Consider the following 19,844-nt stretch of genomic DNA (forward strand, 5'->3'; position numbering starts at 1 on the left):
GAGTTGCTCGCGAACTGTCTCGTCTCATTATCACCCCTTGAAAGGAGGGAGAGGCAAACATGCCCTCCAAGGCTTGTAGGATGGTGTAACGACTGCCCTGTGCGGAATGTTGTTTTTTACCCTACTCGAGTAATCATCAGGTCATCGTTGACTCAATGAATAGTTTTTTATTTTTTTCCCTAACCACCATGCTATTGTTCAACATCATGCCGTAGTTTGTTTCCCAGACCAGTCTCTGAAGCTGAAAACTAAACATCTAAAGATTCCATCTCCAGATATCATGATGCTATACTCAAAACAATTACATATCCGGGCGTAAATGCGAATGAAAGGCGACGTTTAGAGATTCCTCCTTGGACCGTGTTACCCATTCCATCAAGTCTAGTCAATAGTCATATAGTTAATGACTGAATGACACAAGAATAGCCTACAGGTTGGCTTAACAAGATTATAAATGTTGGCAGTTTCCCATCCAAAAATAAGAGACACGAAGCCAAGTCACCATCCATGATCAAAAGGGAACGAGAGTACGTAAGATTTAGTGCTTACATACCTTTTCTTATCCCGAACACATTTTTACATCCTTCACAACTGGCGATGCATCGAACATCCAACATTAGCCTGATATGAAACATGATGGGTACCAAAATGGTAATTTTGAAGAGTAAAAACTAACAATATTTATAAACATCAAGAAAGCTCAGAAGACAGATGATATAGATCAAAGCAATTTAAAGAAGCAAAACCTGATAGCACTCATGATATTTCTTAAGACACATTGATTTTTTGCGATTTACATCCTATTTTATGTCTCACGATGACGGTGTTGACAGGGTTTGAACTTCCTGCAGATTACCATGATCCTGATTTTTTATTCACTAAATATTCTTGAACATGACAATAATACAATACATGAAAGATACAATACCTTGTTGACCGCAGAGAATCGGACTCGGTCATACGACTTTAGGAGCAAATGCAAGGGGGTTCCGAGTTTCAATTAGTTGTCTTGTCTCTAGAACCTTGTCTTCATTCTCCGGTGGTTACAACACCCTTGGCAAGCGCAAGATTCAAAGACAAGACAAACCCACAAAAAACAATCACAAGAATCGCAACAATCCCATTAACAAACAAAAAATGCACATATGAATACAACTGTAGAAGATTATCTAGCATAAATGTAATATACGGAGACCTACAGTTTTAAACATTTGGTCTTCTTGCAATTACAGTGCTTTGAGGTGTCATCATCGCTAGACTTCTTCCTGCGGGGAAAAAAAATGTCAGCAAACAAATATACGATGACTGTGTGTTAAGACAAAGATTCAATACTTGCCTTTTCTTCTTTGGGCTCATTTTACAATGCAGTTCATCACTTTCAGCTGTTGATGGATTGATTTTTCTCTTTGGACACGTAATAGTAGTACGAGCATCTTGCTTCGACAAAACAGGGCTATAAAAATGTTCAATATTCGAATGTTTAGCTTCCCCAGAAGTAGCTATAGAGCTAGCTTTATTATGGTGCTTTTGTTCTGAAATAGTTGAAACTTTCCCGACAACGGTAGCATTAGTCTCTCTATCTAATTGATTGCCTGTAACAACTGAGTTTTTTATATCCAATCCCGCCAGAGAAGATAGTTGGCTACCACTTGAACTATCCAATGACCTGGAATAGACCACACTATTCAAGTGCAATCCTATGCCTAGAGGCTTGGAGATAGGAACATGATTGATTCCGGTAGGAAGAAGAGCACAGGAGCCAGTTGCAGTATTAGGACGCTTCGTCATTTCCATATTGCCTGGTGTTCCAGTGGATGGCAAGTTAGTTAATTCCTCTATCCTCGTTAAACTATCACTGAAATTCCTGAAGTCAGAACTATCAGCATAATTCTTCTGATTCTCTTCAAAAAGGCATCGTCTAAGTGTGCCCCGTTCACATTGACTTGCCTACAAAAAGATTAATAACAATTAAATTATATATAGAAGGGCTGAAGAGAAAGTCTTGTATAATACAAAGACTGAAAATGCGTGACAGGTGCAGAGCAATAACATATAGCCATTCTTTTACCAACTAAGATTTCAGAAACCACCTTGCCCCAACAAAAAAGCAAAAAAAAAAAAAGACAATTAACAAAAAAAAAAAACATGTGCAGGGAGACACATACTAGCACAATGAGGAAAAAATAGGCATATATTAACACTTTTAAGTGAGGGATTAGATGGTTTGGGCTGCTTAAATCTAAATGTATCATTCAGTCAAGGAATATTAACAATAAAAACAAGTTATATTAATGGATTAGAAAGTCAAGGAATATTAACAATAAAAACAATTTGTTGAAACAATCAGTTCACGTAACCTTCAGCTATAAATACTGTTGGAATATGTGTCCTCCGACAATAATGCGATCACGACTGTTGATCATGATGATCACATGTTTAAGTCTCATTAAAATGAATACAATTGGGAAGTAATATTGTTACTGTCAACTGGTCAACATATATCGGTAATGATTGGTGACTAGAGTTTGACATTATTTGTCAAGTGTGACGGTGGTGATCAGTTGACCCCCTAGGTCATACCTAAAGGGCAACACTCTTAATTGATTATTTAATTAATCGTATAATGTTACGAGTTAATTAAATTACTTGAAAATTGACGGACGATTTTGGAAGTAAAATTTACGTATCATATTGAAATGTGATTAAATGAGATACGGTCTGAGTAATTAAATTGTATAATTACTCGGATGAAATAGATTGTTTAATGTAACAATTAAATTGAATGAATTGTTATAAATACAATCAGTTGTGATTTATAAATTGGTAAAATTTTTGGCATAAGTAATTATGAAATTACTAAGTCAATTTTTGTATGTGACGTATTTTTTTAATACGTTGATTTTTAATATGTTAAAAATACATAACAAATATATATGTCACATGTGACATGTGACATATTTACAATTGACAAAAATAAAATGGATCACTTGTTAATCCATGAATGCCGAAATGAAGGGGTAGTGGTAGCTAATATTGTGCTTGGTTAATTTATTATAAGAACACAATGATTACCTACATCCTAGCCATGCAACTCTAATTTTCTTGTGAAGACAAAATTGTTCATGCATTGGCTCCCCTAAAAGTCCCCCCTTCCACCCGGTTTTTTATGTGAAAAACCATCATTGGTTTTTCATATAATTTTACCTATTATTACACTAAAAGAGTTTAGTAATATTCATTCTACTCATTCATCCAAAATACAAGTTTTCTAGAGAAATAAAATCCTCTCTTTATCTCTCATCAAAACCGAAAATACTTAAGTGTTTATAAATATTTTTGGTTCAATTTTCTACTATAATTAATATTATACTAGTTTTGTAATATTAATTAAATTAAGAGGAGCCTTGGGTATATTACATAGGGAGAGATCTTACTCTTAGATCTTTGTTCTTCCATTGGAATAAGCTCAAGAACAAGAAGAGAAAGGTGATCTCTCTTGTGCCCTAATAGCCGAAATTTACTATGTAAGGACATGATTTCTCCTCTATTTTATTATATTGTTTGCATGCATAAGATCCGTTTTAATTTTATGACAAATTATTTAGACATATAAGAATATGTTAACATGTATATAGATCTACATTTCCATCAATCGGTATCATGAGCCACGGTTGTTTGCATGCAAATTGGTTAAAAGTTTTTCCGAGTTATATGAATAACAAAATAAAACTTGTAAAATTTGTGTTATTATGATATATCACGAAATAATTACATGCATGTTAATATTTCTGGTCCTAAAGTGTTTTAGGGTATTTTGGTTAATTTTTCGGATTTTTATTGTTCATAATTTACTAAAATGGCATTTAAATGTGATTTTATGAGTAAAAATGTCATTTTTGGTCGAAAATTAGCTATACTTCGAATTTTAAGTTGATCTTTGGATATGTTATCACATATATTATTTTGAGACAACCTGTATTTTTTTCATAATTTTTGCACTTGTTATGCTCGAAAAATGAATTTTTTCATTATTAAATTCGGATTTAAGAGAAAAATAGGTTAATAAGAATTAAATTTCGAATCTGGTCATAGAAAATTTATATGTTGTCACATGCAATTTTACAAGATGTGTGTAAAATAATTGGCTATAAAGAAGTCTTTTAGCATGATTTATGAATTTTTGAAGAAAAATGGCATAAATAGTGACATTATTAATGAAAATTAATAAAATATAATCTATGACTTAGGAAAAACGTCTAATGTTGCATTTTATTATATTTTTCAGATCTAAAATTGAAAAGTTAATGAAAATAATTTTTCCATGTTTTTATGATTATTTTATTAAATATCGATAAACCGCAACATTGTTTTTCCGGAAAATTTTCGAAATTTTTAACCTAAGATTTTGAACATTATGAGTGTCATGGATTTTTCCAGAATGTTCATGAATTTAAATTTCAAATTTTGAATTTATTTGAAATTTTTGGTTTTATTTGAAGTTTAATAGCTTATTTTTGTAATTTTGGTCCATTTATGAACAATTTTGTAAATAAAAGTTAATTATGGTCAAATTATTAGTGAAGACTATATTTTGAGTCCTAAGAGGTTAGGGTAATTAACTTATGCATAAATATGAGTTTATGTATTTTTGTGATTATAAAATGTTGAAATCACGCAAATCCGTAAAAACCGAGTAATATACGATATTGGCTAATTAAAGGCGATTTAGCATAAAAATTGAGCATGTTCATACATATTATAATGCTGCATTTTCTTTATGATTGTCATATTTTTAATTTATGTAATTTTAAAATTATGTAATTTTACTTAGTATGGCCTTAGATTTTAATTGGTATTTCCCGAAATGTATGGGAATATCGATTCGGTTGTAATTTTTATTGTGATCTCGTATCACCGTTTTGTAATTTAATAGATTTATTTTATTTTAGTTACAAATGTATAATAGGAAATTATGTAATTTATTATGTAATTTTATTCATTCCGGAGTTCCAAAAGACGGATTTCTTCAAGAATGGCGATACATAAAGACGGTGTTACCTCGAGATGCGTGCCACAACCGAAGATCAAGGGACCAATGGAGTTGGTTTCCGAATATGTAATAGATTAATAGTTTTTCTATTTTAGGAAAGGCCATACTAGGATTTTTATCTTTATGCTTGCATTTTATTTTATGTCACATGCATCGCTAAATCGCCATAACTAAACATGCATCCTTATTTTATCGAGTTTATCGACCGTGTCAATTCGAATTATCGTAGTTCACCGCTTTAGTTCACTTAAAACGTGATAGATAATAAATTGACATGACCTCTCGCTAAAACAATCAATTGAGACATAGCCTTACCAAATAGTAGAAACCATGAAAACCTATTTCGCGAGGGAGTGCACTCGGCCACACCGGGGTACAAACCTTATTACGTAGGGGAAGTGGGTGATGAATGTTTATCCACCGAGTTCATGTTAATGAAGGGTATTTCGGCACACCGTGCCCTAAATTGATATGGGTTTGGATTATGGACACATTTATTCGAAATTTGGGTTGTACTCAACGAAAGTATTCACGACGATTTCCGGATGTGTTTCGGGCTAGAGATGAATATTAATGTAAACATCATCGACCAAGAATTCTAAAAGTAGAATCGATTAAAAAGTTAATCCACCGAGTTATGTTAATAAAGGGTAATTCGGCACACCGTGCCCTAAGTTAATATGAATTTGGGTCTTGGAATCATTTATTCTAGTTGGGTAGAGGTCACTAGAAAAATGCATAAAACTTGTTTAAATCATACATTTTTACGAGTATTATTTAAACGACAATTGTTTTACTCCTTATATTTTGTTTTGTAGAACACTTCTTTTTCATAACAAATGGCAACACCAACTCCTAATGCTACACCACTCGCTACTTCATCTTGGCTCCGATCCTTTATGGATCGATGTAAACTTGAAAAGAATGGGTCAAATTTCTCCGAGTGGGATGCCCAACTCAAATTAGCCGCCGAGGGTGACGACAAGCTTCGTTACCTTACCGAGGCCTCTCCACCCGAGCCCTCCACTAGGTCCACCGCGGCCACTAGGGAAGCCTATGAGGCTTACCAAAAGGAGTCCGCCGCAATGAAAAATGTCTTAATATTTGCGATGGAGGCGGAACTCCAAAGGAGAGCCTTCAAAATGGGCAATGCTAATGAGATTTACTCCAAGCTTGTGACCATGTTTTCACAAACTCCGCGGATCGTCCAATATGAGGCGGCCGCGGCATTCTTTGATCTCGACTTCAAAGAGGGCCAAAAGGTTAGCCCTCATGTGCTCAAACTCATGGAGCTTGTCGAGACCTTGAAGATTCAAAAAGTTGAAATCCCCAAAGAACTCATCGTAGATAGGATTCTACACTCCTTGTCTAAGGTTAAGGCGTATGTGCAATTCCGGGTGAATTTCAATATGCAAGACAAGGATGTGTCTCTTGAGGAGTTGCACAAGTTACTTGTGCAAGCCGAGAGGGACATGGGGTTAAATGTGAACCCTCCCAAGGATGTGCTTAACATAAGCACAAAGAGTAAGGGGAAGTTCAAGAAGAATGGGAGAAAGGGCAAGAAACAAGCTCCCACATTCACCAAAGCTAAGTCTTGTGAAGCTAGCACCTCCAAAGTCAAGAAGGGTCCTCTTGACAAATGCCATTATTGTAATGGCATGGGACATTGGAAGAGAAATTGTTCCAAATACCTTGGTGATATCAAAGCTGGAAAGATCACTCCAGTAGGTAAATGACTAACCTTCTTTTATGTTTCTAAATTCAACTATGGTATTATGATGCAAAGTTGTGATAAAGTATCTCCCTTTTTATTGTAAATAGGGCCTCCACCAAGCAAAGACAAAGGAAAAGAAAAGCAAGCATAAGAAACCATGAAGAAGCTAAGGATAGCTTTTATGGAGCTTTGTTTTTCATTGTCTTATTTTAAGTTATGTTTTGAATTTTAGAACTTTAAGTTTCCGTGTTCGACATGGAAAGGTATTTTGGATAATGGTTTGTATTTTGGATGATGGTGACTTGGTTTGCAACCCAAGTCACCCGTTTTATCATTTATCCTTTATGTTCTAAAATTTCATCTTTAAATGCTTGCGTTTTGAAACATAAGATTATTCACTTAAAAGTGATCCCATAGACAATTATAATGACGGGTTTCATTATATGTCCACATGCTTAAGGCTTGTGTATGATCATTTATAAAGCGATTTTGAGTCTATGAACTCTCTTAAAGGTATGTCAACCACCAAGTACACATATGAAATCGATAACAATTAGTCAACCTATGAGGTAGTTCTCCTTATAATTCAACATCATTAATTTGTGTCTCATATGCTATCTTTGAATGCTTAGTGTATTCATTCTAAAGATAGAGTGGGAGAAAAATGAGGACACAACACACAAGGCAAGATATAATTGTGTACTAGTGTACTTGAGTAAATGAAGATCTACGCAAGAAAGAATGATTTGAATGAAGGCATATCTATTTACTTAGTATGCCGAATAGATGAGATCTATGGTCTCAAGTTAGTTCTATATGACTAAAGAGACCAAGTGTAGTAATCGTAAGAGTATATTCTCAAGATAACTACACGAGGAGACCAAAAGAAGTTTTGGATGAAAATGACTAATGCAAAGTCTTAACAAGTTTTTGACTAAGTTCTATATGATAAATTTTGACCTAATAGTTTCAATCATGAGTTTTACTTAAGAGCCTAAATGAATCAAAGTAACATACTAGTTATGATCAAAATCAAGTTGCAAAGATTGATATTCCGATATCTCCTATAGCCAACGTTTTAACCATACAAATGTCATTGCTTAACCTCCCTATGAAATGGTTAAATCTCCTTCCAAAAGGGTAATTGTGAAGGACGTATTCTAAATATTATTTGTATTTGAATAATGACATTGCTACACATCATTATGACATGAGTGTGTTAGAGATTTAAAAACTCTGTCCGTAAGGTTGAGATGAGACCACTTCAGAATAGGCATTTTGAAAGGATATGATGGGAACATATATGGTTTTATCCAAGTAACTTGACAAAGCGATTTATATTTATATTCTTGACAAATTTCGATTGAGAAGTCAATTTTGAAATATGTAGAATTGAGTGGGAGTCAGGAAATTCTCATGTGAAGACATGGGATTTAGTGGGAGCTATCATCCTTGAATGTATAAAACTCATCACTCATTAAAGAATGACGAGCTAATACCTTCTTTCATAAAGAAGCTTTTGAGTTTTCAATTCTGGATGAAAATGGACAATGATGAATCCAATTACATCATGAGATGTTGGATTAGTATTAAAGAGATACACATCGTATCAACATTTACATAGGTTATTCATATGAATGAAAAATGGGATTACCATTAGCAGTCATGGTAGTTCATTGAACCTGAGAACGGTTGATCTCATGATCATTAGTAACTAATGTTTCCGCCATTAGAATAATCATGTACATGTCCAATTATGAATCATATGCATAAGAGCATGATGATTGACTTGGTGAGCCATAATAAAAACGTCATGAATTCTCGAGTAGAATCCGATGAAGCGATTTCAGTGTTTGACGGAATGTTCTATTATGTTTCAAGAAGTTGCACATATTATAGAAAATCCGAGAACAATATGAGGATTTATGAGAATCCCAATTCTTTCAAGCCTAGAAAGAGAAATGAGAAGTTTTTGGAAAGATGCTTGGTTGAATAAGAGGTTATTCAATAACAATCTTTCCTAGTAAAAGCTAGGACTTATGAGAAGTGCTATGCTAAATAATCTTGTCAATTGTTACAAGATCCTACAAAACATATACCTAGTGCATTGTGTGTGGATGAAATACTTGATCAGTGCAAGTTGTATTATTCATCGCAAATTCGTTCGTTATGAGATGATCGATAAGAAAGTTCTTTCAAGTTAAAGAACCAAAACCAAGGTCAAGAACCTTAATGTGTACTTGGTAAGATTCATGCTATGAGAACATGAATGTGAAGGAAATTGCAAGTGCAAGAAGTTTGAACACATGGACACATGGGATGTTAAACTTCTATTGCAATCAATAAGTGTTTACACTTATGATAAACATCACAAGGTTGTAATATGATATTGACTACGCGAGTGTGATGTCGACATTTGTCGTTTGAGTTATTATTAACTCACTTTGTACATTGTTATATCCAAACGGGTTGTAGAGACAATTGAACCCCGTTAAAGTGAACATGGATTAACATTGTTTTTGCCCATAGTTACTTATATGAGGTGACGTCTCGAAGTGACTAGAGTGTGATGCGAGTGATGGCAAGTTCAAGTGCCATAGAGTCATGTGAGATGACTAGTCGATCACATAGGCGGTATCTGTTAGGAACATTTTGTCGGGCCTAATGACCGCTTATAGAGTTCTGGCAAATTTATATAGCCTGGTCGTGGCGAGAGCTACTATAGTATTCAAATGAGTCGATTCTTTTGACTAAAGACTATTCGCCTAAGATGGCACAGTTTCAGATTAACTTTGATTTGTGTTACTACGACCTTCGTAAATGGGGTCAAATGGGCATATTTTGGGTTATGATGGCTGTGGCTAGTCGAAGGGAATGAGTGCGATAGGAATTGTCCACCCCTTGTCAGGGTTATAACAATATCTCAGGGCCACTCGAGGAGTAATGAACTGGAAATGCGTGGCCACGCTCGGAAGGTATCCAGAGTGGATAAATCCGGTCAATCAGTTATTCTCCAGATCGAGGAAACCACTCTCGATATGATCACTTGCAAGTACGACCTGAAAGACACCTTGCATTGAGTGGGAGATAGTAATAGGACAAGAGAATTGGTGACGCACACTTGTCGAGGACAAGTGGGAGATTGTTGGAATATGTGTCCTCCGACAATAATGCGATCACGATCATTGATCATGATGATCACATGTTTAAGTCTCATTAAAATGAATACAATTGGGAAGTAATATTGTTCTTCACAATCAACTGGTCAACATATATCGGTAATGATTGGGTGACTAGAGTTTGACATTACTTGTGTGTGACGGTGGTGATCAGTTGACCCCTAGGTCATACCTAAAGGGCAACACTCTTAATTGATTATTTAATTAATCGTATAATGTTACGAGTTAATTAAATTACTTGAAAATTGACGGACGATTTTGGAAGTAAAATTTACGTATCATATTGAAATGTGATTAAATGAGATACGGTCTGAGTAATTAAATTGTATAATTACTCGGATGAAATAGATTGTTTAATGTAACAATTAAATTGAATGAATTGTTATAAATACAATCAGTTGTGATTTATAAATTGGTAAAATTTTTGGCATAAGTAATTATGAAATTACTAAGTCAATTTTTGTATGTGACGTATTTTTTAATACGTTGATTTTTAATATGTTAAAAATACATAACAAATATATATGTCACATGTGACATGTGACATATTTACAATTGACAAAAATAAAATGGATCACTTGTTAATCCATGAATGCCGAAATGAAGGGGTAGTGGTAGCTAATATTGTGCTTGGTTAATTTATTATAAGAACACAATGATTACCTACATCCTAGCCATGCAACTCTAATTTTCTTGTGAAGACAAAATTGTTCATGCATTGGCTCCCCTAAAAGTCCCCCTTCCACCCGGTTTTTATGTGAAAAACCATCATTGGTTTTTCATATAATTTTACCTATTATTACACTAAAAGAGTTTAGTAATATTCATTCTACTCATTCATCCAAAATACAAGTTTTCCAGAGAAATAAAATCCTCTCTTTATCTCTCATCAAAACCGAAAATACTTAAGTGTTTATAAATATTTTTGGTTCAATTTTCTACTATAATTAATATTATACTAGTTTTGTAATATTAATTAAATTAAGAGGAGCCTTGGGTATATTACATAGGGAGAGATCTTACTCTTAGATCTTTGTTCTTCCATTGGAATAAGCTCAAGAACAAGAAGAGAAAGGTGATCTCTCTTGTGCCCTAATAGCCGAAATTTACTATGTAAGGACATGATTTCTCCTCTATTTTATTATATTGTTTGCATGCATAAGATCCGTTTTAATTTTATGACAAATTATTTAGACATATAAGAATATGTTAACATGTATATAGATCTACATTTCCATCAAATACCAGGCATTATTCAAGGGTCTTGTCAAAGCACTAATGTGTAATATTTCTCATATTCATTGTATTTAATAGTTCAAGTAGCCAGTAGCTATGTTACTCCCACTTAGTAGATTATGTGATACAAAACCTTTTTTTGGCTCTTTCCATGAATTATCTGGTAATGGGTCTTTCACAATTAGATCCACTGATACAGTAAAATTCATTTTGAAGGTTAGCTGCATAGCTGACCCTAATAGTCATTCTTACAAATATAAAGGGAGGATTCTTTTTTTTCCCCTTAAAAAAGGGATTCCTGCTAAATGGATACCATCAACGCTACCAATGGGATTTTTTTGGCTTTACACTTAAGCAACAAAGATGATACAAATAGAGTTGAACTGATTCCTGATTCACTTGCGCTTAAGCGAATTTGGTAACTCGGTATGGATGCTCCACTCTCGACACGTTTACATTGTGACACTCGAACACTTCATTTTAAGCAAAACCACGAGGCTTTTCTTCGAATAGCAGAGTCGTACATTTGGACATGCACCTTTGTTAGAAACGTCTAACCAAGTCTATTGACAAAGGCCATTAAGCTAGTAGTACATCACCATCGCTTATAGAAAGACATAGGCCAACAGTTTAGTAGTTCTCGCTCTCTTTGAGTGTCTATTTCACAGCTTGTTTACTTCATTTAACTGTTCACTACACAACAACAACAACAACAACAACAACATCAGAGCCTTAATCCCAAAATGATTTGGGGTCGGCTGACATGAATCATCCTTTCGAACCGTCCATGGGTGAACGCACGCCTCAAAATGCGAATAAAAAAGGAAAAATTAGGTCTCCAATAGATAACATACCAGACATCCCAAATTATGCATGAGACAGCTAAATGACACAGCTAAGGTTACAAGGGGTTTTAGATCCCTTCACCAGACATTTGTTTTATGTATTGAAAAAAAAGGTTAAAAAGTAAAATCAAGCATTAAGCGAGTGTATATCACTACCTCAATAAAGAGTAGCATTGTTATTATTAATTTTCACTACCTCATTTAAAGATTCTCCGTTCTGACATGCTTCAAATGCAGGTTCAGTCAACAATCTCGGTAAGCTACCCAAACATTCAGAAGATGGCATCAAATGTCGTGCTTCATTTTTTACCACCTTAATGCTTATTCTTGACTTTGCGTGTGCACCTTTTTTAACATGTATCGGAGCTGAACGATAAAAATCAGCATTTTCGCCCCTACTATTGTCTCTTTTCTCTAAAGAGACATCCCTTGAAGGTAGAGAAGTGTCATCAGATTGCGGTTTACATGAAGAGTTGGCATCCGGATCGGACAAAAAATCATCAATACAACCAGGACTGCAGTGTGCTACTTGTCCTAAATTGTTCACACTACAAGCTCTTTGCACTTCAGAATCGAATAGTTTGTTACATTCAGGAGTTTCTTTGGCTAAATTTCCAGGATCCTCATCATTTTTATGACATTTATTCTTCTCATGAGGAGACTCCAATGATCCGGAAGATTGTAGCTTCCTGAACATATAAACAGTTCACATTACATCGGAAGCTAGATTTCACTACACAGAAAGTAATATATCAGAATGCAACACATCAGGATACCTATTCAATAAACTTTGTAATGAATTTATTCGTGGGGATGTAAATAGAAGAGGAGGCGAAGCAAGCCCAGGGAATCCTTGAGCACCAGGTTCAGCCTTGACATGCTGTATTGGAGAAAGGTTGCTTATGTAATTGAAGACAGGAGAGTCCTGGAAAAAAATACAGCATGCTAAGTGATCTGCTCATAACAGATAATTTCTTAATGAATGAGTAAATGGAATCGACTAACATGTTCCGCCAATTTTCGGATCTTCTTCTCAAGACAGAAAATCAAAGATAACATGATTAAGATCTTATAATTGCGATCGTTCACAACAAGACATATTGGAAAACATGTGATCATGAAGATGACAGTTAGGATTCAGCAAGAAAGCATCGCAATCTAGCATATCCTCATGGCTTATAACGAACATAATGATCTCATCCAATTCACAAGCACCATCCAGGCATCCTTGATCTTGAGTTTTCTCAACTTTTGGTTCATCATGTGTCATCTCACTTTTCCATCCTCTCCTGTACTTTCAAGTTTCAAGGAAGTTAACAATGATAGCTCAGGTAAAAAGCACGAGAAGCTGAATAACTAGTTGGTCACTAGTTAGCTTTGAAGTTAGGCAACAATCAAATGCTTAGTAAGTACAGTTTCATAAATGTCGTCCGGCCATATTTTAAAATTGACAAGAAGCGCGGGTCTTCAAATCAAAGTCATCAGCAAATACATATAGCTTAAGAAAAACAAAGTATCCCTTTCTTTTCCGCAAGAAGAACGTGCCAACTAGTGTAGAAACTCTACAAGAAGTCAACGCAATACAGATCAAACACAAGGCAGGCCTACTTCCAATAAACTTAAAGTGATTGACCAAAATGCATAATTACAGCATACTAGGCTTTAACACTACAAGAAAAACTAAAACAGGCGACCGAAATTTGGCGACTGATATATTCAGTCGCCAAATTGGCGACTGATTTTCAAATTGGCGACTGAAATCAGTCGCCAATTTGGCGACTGTCTTTTTTAAAAAGGGAATCAAACTTGGCGACCGAGATTTTTAATTTGGCGACTGATTTATGTGTAGTCGCCAATTTGGCGACTGAAATTCAGTCGCCAAAATGAATTTCAGTCGCCAATTTTCTTAGTAGAAACCAGGCTGTCATTTTTTAAAAAAGGAATCAATTTGGCGACCGAGTTTTAAAATTTGGCGACTGATGTATGTGTAGTCGCCAAATTTGGCGACTGAAATGCAGTCGCCAAATGGCTTTTCAGTCGCCAAATTTGTTTATAGAAAAACGGAACTCCTCTCTCCTGCTTTACTCTTTCGAAACAAAAAAAAAAAAAAAAAAGAGGAAAGCGTGCGACGACAACAACCACACAACCACACCACCACTTCCACCACTTCCACCACCGTGACCACCGTTCTCATTGCCTCCATCACTCTCTTTAATTAGGTTAGTTTTTTTTTGTTTAATTTCAGTTTAATTTGTTTAATTTGTTAGATTAATTTGTAGTTAGTTTGATTAATTTGTGGTTAGTTTGTTAGATTTATTTGTAGTTAGTATGTTAGATTAATTTGTAGTTAGATTTAGTTTAATTTGTGTTTGAATTAAAAGGGAATGATTAAGGGGTTTGTGTTTAGGTTTAGGGTTATGGGTGGGGTTTGGTCGGTAGTGGGTGGTGGTGGTGGGGGAAGGGTGGCCGTGGGTGGTGGCGGTGGGGGAAGGGAATTATTGTTATTATTATTAGTATTATTATTAGTATTAGTATTAGTATTATTATTATTATTGTTATTATTATTATTATTATTATTACTAATTAAACCGCCTTATTATTATTAATGTTAAGCTAAGTGAAACCGTCCTTTGCATTAATGGAATTAGCTAAGTGGAACCGTCTTTTGGATTAAGAGAAATTATCTATTAGCTAAGTAGAACCTTCTTTAGGACTTGATTTTGATAAATTTAGTTTGATAATTCATGTTATTGATGAATTGAGGTAGAATAACCTTGTTATTTTTGTTTTTCTTTTCTCTTTTCGGGTTGTCACTGCTACCGCTAGGCACCACCGTCTGCGTAGCTGTTGCTTCTTGTTTTCTTTTCATTTTTGCTTTTACTTGATTAGGTAACCTCCTCTTACCAGTTACTTTTTAAATTTACTAATTTTAGTTCAAATTATGTTACGGACTTTAGGATAGAAGCCTTTACTATGTGGTTGAATTGGGCTATTGATTGACTTAATTAATTTAGTACTTGATTGTGTTGTTGTTTGATTTGATGTTGACTTAGTACTCGTTCAAGAATTACTCATTAGGAGTAATTCTTGAATAGTCCCCATTTTGGGATCAGTCTTTGTACGTTCAAGTCATTTAGGTAGTAAACACGTACTTGTGATTTATTAATGAGGAATGAGTTTGGTGGCGATCCCTTTAATGTTCTCCGAATACATGTATATGTGTATTTGGAGAATCAAGGGAATTGTTTGCCATTTTTTCCTCATTAATAAATTACAAGTGTGTTTGCTAGTGACTTGAAACGTACATTGACGGGTTTAGGTTGGAGTGATAAGGACCCCATTCGAAGATGGATTATTTATTGACAATATTTATATATTGTTTTCATATGTTTATTGTATAATGTGGAGTATAATGTTTAAATTTTGTATTTAATATTATTGTTATTTTTTAAAAATGTTTAAATTTCTTTGGGGTCTTCTTTAGATTAAAATGAAGAGATTGGAACGTTCATGGATGTATGAAGGAAGATTAGACCATTCCAATAAGAAAAGACGTCCTACCGCTAGATTTATAAAGGGTGTTAGCGAGTTTATTGAATTTGCTAAACAACAAGATGAATATGACTTGGTAGACAAAAACTTAGGTGCCCTTGTGCCAAATGCAAAAACTCAAATACCAGCTTGACATTGTAGTAGAAGAACATCTCATTATAAACGGGTTTAAGCCAAATTATTACAATTGGATTTCACATGGAGAAGCATATTCTCCAATTCATGAACAAACTCACACCCAACAAATACAAAATGATAAGAACCCATATAGAGAGATGGTTGTTGATGCTATGGATTCCACTATTTTTAATAGTGATGACCATACAACTATTTCTGAAGAACAACCGCCACACCCACAAGCAAAAGCCTTTCTTGACATGTTAAAAGCCTCAGAAAAACCCTTGTATGAAGGAAGCAGAATGACATTGTTACAAGCCGCTTCTAGGCTAATTACCTTGAAATGTGAGTTCAATATGCCATTTGTTGCTGTTGATGGCATTGCCTCGTTCCTTGAGGAATCTTTCTGGACACGCATTCCAGGGTTGACCACAAAGGGGTTAGAATTTGGACTAAGCCAAAAGACAAGCAATTATATGTAAGTTTCCGTAACACTTAATTTTTGTTAATTTACTCTCTTTTAAAATGTCGTATATAAGGTGGTTACCATATTAACTTACAACCATTTGTTTAATATTGTAGGAAGCATTTGAACAAGAAAAAGCCGCCAATCCGAAACTCCGATAATGACATATGGTATAAGTTGGTGGATGGCTTCAAGAAAGGGAACGTGTATGGTACCTAAGTTCAACACCGGCTTTCTATGAGAAAACGCGTGGGAGATCGACTTCAACAATTCCCGAACACGTATCAACCTGGAATTATTAGTCAACTTCAAAGTCAAATAAGAGAGCGTGATGAACGTGATGCCAAACGTGATGAAGAACTTGCCAAACGTGATGAAGAATTCCTCCAAATGAAGGAAAGAATGGAAATGTTTGAGAATTGGTGGCAAGGTTGTAACCCCGGACCTAGATCCAACTACGATCCAAATGATCCGCATGGTCCACATGGGGGGAGTGGAGCCGGTGTTGGCTTCCAAGTAAGATGATTTTAGCATGTAAGCTTGTAAAACTTGAACACTTTAGACTTGAACATTTAGAATAGCTTAGCTTGTAAAACTTTCATTTTCAATATATGTAATGAAGTTTGAGAAATTGGGAGGTGTTGGGTTGAAATGTATGGTGTTGTGTGTGTTGAAATTTGGGATGTATGGTGTTGTGGAACATCGGTTTGTATGCAGGTTGTAAATATTTGGCTAGCAATGAAAACGAAAAAATCCACCAAAACTTACAAAAGAGCTTTGGCGATTCGATTCCCGATTTGCGATCGCAAGTCGGCGCCAAATTGGCGACTGATGTCAAGGTAGTCGCCAAAATGGCGACTGATTTGTAGTCGCCAAATCCCACATCCGTCGCCAAATTGCCTCAGGCAAATTGGCTACGTCACCCAAAAATGGCGACTGAATTAGCATTTGGCGATCGCATTTCGATCGCCATTTTGGCGACTATTGACATCGATCCAAATTGGCGACTACCCTTTCGATCGCCATTTTTGGTATTTGGCGATCGATTTGTCGATCGCTAAATTTGGCGACCGACTTTAGTCGCCAAAGCTAAAAAAGGCGACTAAGGTCCGCGATCGACGCTTGGCGACGATTTGATCGCCAAATTGATTTTGCGATCCGATTTGATCGCCAAAATCGATCGCTGTTTTAATTCTTTTTGTAGTGTAAACTAATGGCCCAATCACACAACTCCCCATGACCGCATCAATAATTGAATAAGGATAAAAACTCATGCAGCTTTAAGTCTGTTCACCAATACAGTCTCTGACGAAAAAAACCACCTCAACTACACATTTAGGTTGCACTGACGAGAATGATGAACTGCCTACAATCTTATCTGATAACAACATTACTCAATGCCTAAACGATTCCCACAAATGTCAATGTAACGTGGGTTAGACGTACGTGATCTTATCAATGTGCTGATAACACGGATATGTTGCTTTTAGATGACCAATAATGTAAATTATAACGAAAAGTTGCAGTGAACGACTGCTACTTTGCATAGCAATAAAAAGAAGAGAGCATCTTGCTTTCGCCCATCATAATACAGAACCAAACAATAGTGTCTAGAAACTCGATAAATGGGAAAATCCACAGTTCAAATTTCAACAATCATCCAGGCATACCCAAAGTAATTTTGTTTTTATAAATTACGATTAAAACCGGTTCTAAAGGATGACTCATGTCAGCCGACCCCAAATCATTTTGGGATTAAGGCTCTGATGTTATTGTTGTTATTGTAAATTACAATTAAAAACCCAACATCAATTCAATTCATCAGACATTACTTGCATGCACAATGAAACACCCAACATCAATCCAGCTCCTGAAAACTACTATATCAACTTACCCTAACACACTATAACCAATGTTGATCAACCCAATAAAATGGGCAATTCATATAGTGTAGCAAAATTAAAATGTGACACATCTAATTGCAACAAAATGTAATAAATCCAATCAATCCACCTCAAAATCGATCAAATAATCATCCCTATCTCAATCAATAGATACAAATTCCAAAAATCGATGAAACGGGCAGTTGGCAATATGAATAGAAATAATAAAAAATTCTACATCCCTACATATGTAATAAAACCCATGAATCAAAACCCGGAAAGATTAAACAAATTAAAACGAAAATGGGAAGTAGAAAGTCAAAAAAGGATGATTAATTACTTGGAAAGTCGGAGAATGAGAAGAAGGGGTATTGATTAATTTGTTGGAATTATTGGTAATTGAAAAAGAGGATGATTTAGAAAGAGGGGTGTCCATAATTATGAAAAAAGGGAATAATCAGAAACCCTAATTGAGAAATGATACAAATACCCTCCTCATCTACACAAAGGGAATGGTAACTGACTGTGTGTAGTTAACTTTGTAGAAATGAAAGAGATGAAATTAAGTAAAACAGTGACAAATATAATACAGTCACTCTGTGTGTGTGTGTGGGGTGGCGGGGGGGTTAACTTGATTTCTTTTTTGAATTAATAAAATTGGAGGGAGGACACTTTCATTTCTCTTCTAAGGTTTTGGGCTTCTGTGGTTTCATGCCCTGAGCGTATCTTTCTTGTAGCTCAAGCTATTTCCAGTTTCTGGTTTGCACCAACATTTTTTTTTGTGAGACGGTCTTATGTCGAACCCAAAAATAGTTCAAACTAGTATTCCATTGAAGTTACTATTATTTTTAGAGATTTTTGGAAAAAGTTACCTTAATACTATGTATTTAGAATTTTCGACTGTCTTTGTTGTCTTTATTTTTGGTCAATAACTACCTAGACTATTAGACGGATTTGGTCGGTATACTTCATAATGATTGTAAATCTATTTAAGTTTGCTAATTCTCAACCCACATATATTGAGTAATTAACCCGAATGTTCTATTATTCAACACTAACTACTAAACAAAATTACAAATTATTGTGTATGAGTTTCATATAGTGTGATTGTCCTCTTAATTATAGGTACAATATTAACCTCACACAGCCATACGTAGCAATATATTTTCACAACCCAACTTCTTTTTATAACTATTAAAGTCATAGACTTATACGTAATAAAACACTGATTCAGATGGCGTTTTTTGGGTTAATCAATCCGCATATGTGGGTTGAGATTTGAGAATTTGCAAGCTTAAATAGGTTTACAATCATTAGGAAGTATACGGTTAGCAAAGTAAAATTAGATGTCATATGTTCAATGATTTTAGTTGAGTTGCTTATTAATGAGCTGCTTTTATTGAAATGTGTCCTATACTACCATTTGTCTATGTAATATCATAATTTAAATAAACTATAGTGTACCATGTTACTAGGACTATGTCACTCCATAGGGCACGAAATGTATCACCAAAATGAACTATGATATTTAGCATTGATGTCACGGCTATATGATTGCCTCTCTTTAACTCAGGTTGAAAGTAAATATTCAATAATCGGGATAAAGTATCTCTCTTATAAAATGATAAATAAGAAAATGTAACCTAAATGAAAATAATAATAGTACAATATTCGAAAAAACGAAAACCAGTGAAAGAACTTGATTTAGTTATCACCTCTTAAAGGTGTTTTATCTTAACCTTTTGAGTTTGGGGTTGTTTTATGAAGGTTATGGCTATCATTTCTATAGATGAAATTTTTCT

General features: G+C 34.8%; 1 protein-coding gene across 1 annotated transcript; it reads right to left on the minus strand.

Moving 5' to 3' along the window:
- Nucleotides 1–1,195: 1,195 nt before the first annotated feature.
- Nucleotides 1,196–18,659, minus strand: LOC141608497 (uncharacterized). The gene is made up of 5 exons (XM_074427842.1): nucleotides 17,371–18,659; nucleotides 12,801–13,692; nucleotides 12,221–12,713; nucleotides 1,337–1,947; nucleotides 1,196–1,265 (listed from the first exon to the last, which is right to left on the minus strand). The coding sequence occupies exons 3-5, from the start codon at nucleotides 12,308–12,310 to the stop codon at nucleotides 1,196–1,198; spliced, it is 771 nt and encodes a 256-aa protein (XP_074283943.1). The 5' UTR covers nucleotides 12,311–12,713; nucleotides 12,801–13,692; nucleotides 17,371–18,659.
- Between the last annotated feature and the right edge of the window lie 1,185 nt (nucleotides 18,660–19,844).

The sequence above is a fragment of the Silene latifolia genome, chromosome 10 (genome assembly GCF_048544455.1).
Source record: "Silene latifolia isolate original U9 population chromosome 10, ASM4854445v1, whole genome shotgun sequence".
NCBI lineage: Eukaryota > Viridiplantae > Streptophyta > Magnoliopsida > Caryophyllales > Caryophyllaceae > Silene > Silene latifolia.

Excerpts from the sequence above, each read along its gene's own strand:
- LOC141608497 (XM_074427842.1), bottom strand. The coding sequence starts at position 12,310 with ATGCCATCTTCTGAATGTTTGGGTAGCTTACCGAGATTGTTGACTGAA. Across the intron at positions 1,948-12,220 it reads ACGGAGAATCTTTAAATGAG|GCAAGTCAATGTGAACGGGG; the intron begins GTAGTGAAAATT and ends ATCTTTTTGTAG. Across the intron at positions 1,266-1,336 it reads ATGAGCCCAAAGAAGAAAAG|GAAGAAGTCTAGCGATGATG; the intron begins GCAAGTATTGAA and ends TTTTCCCCGCAG.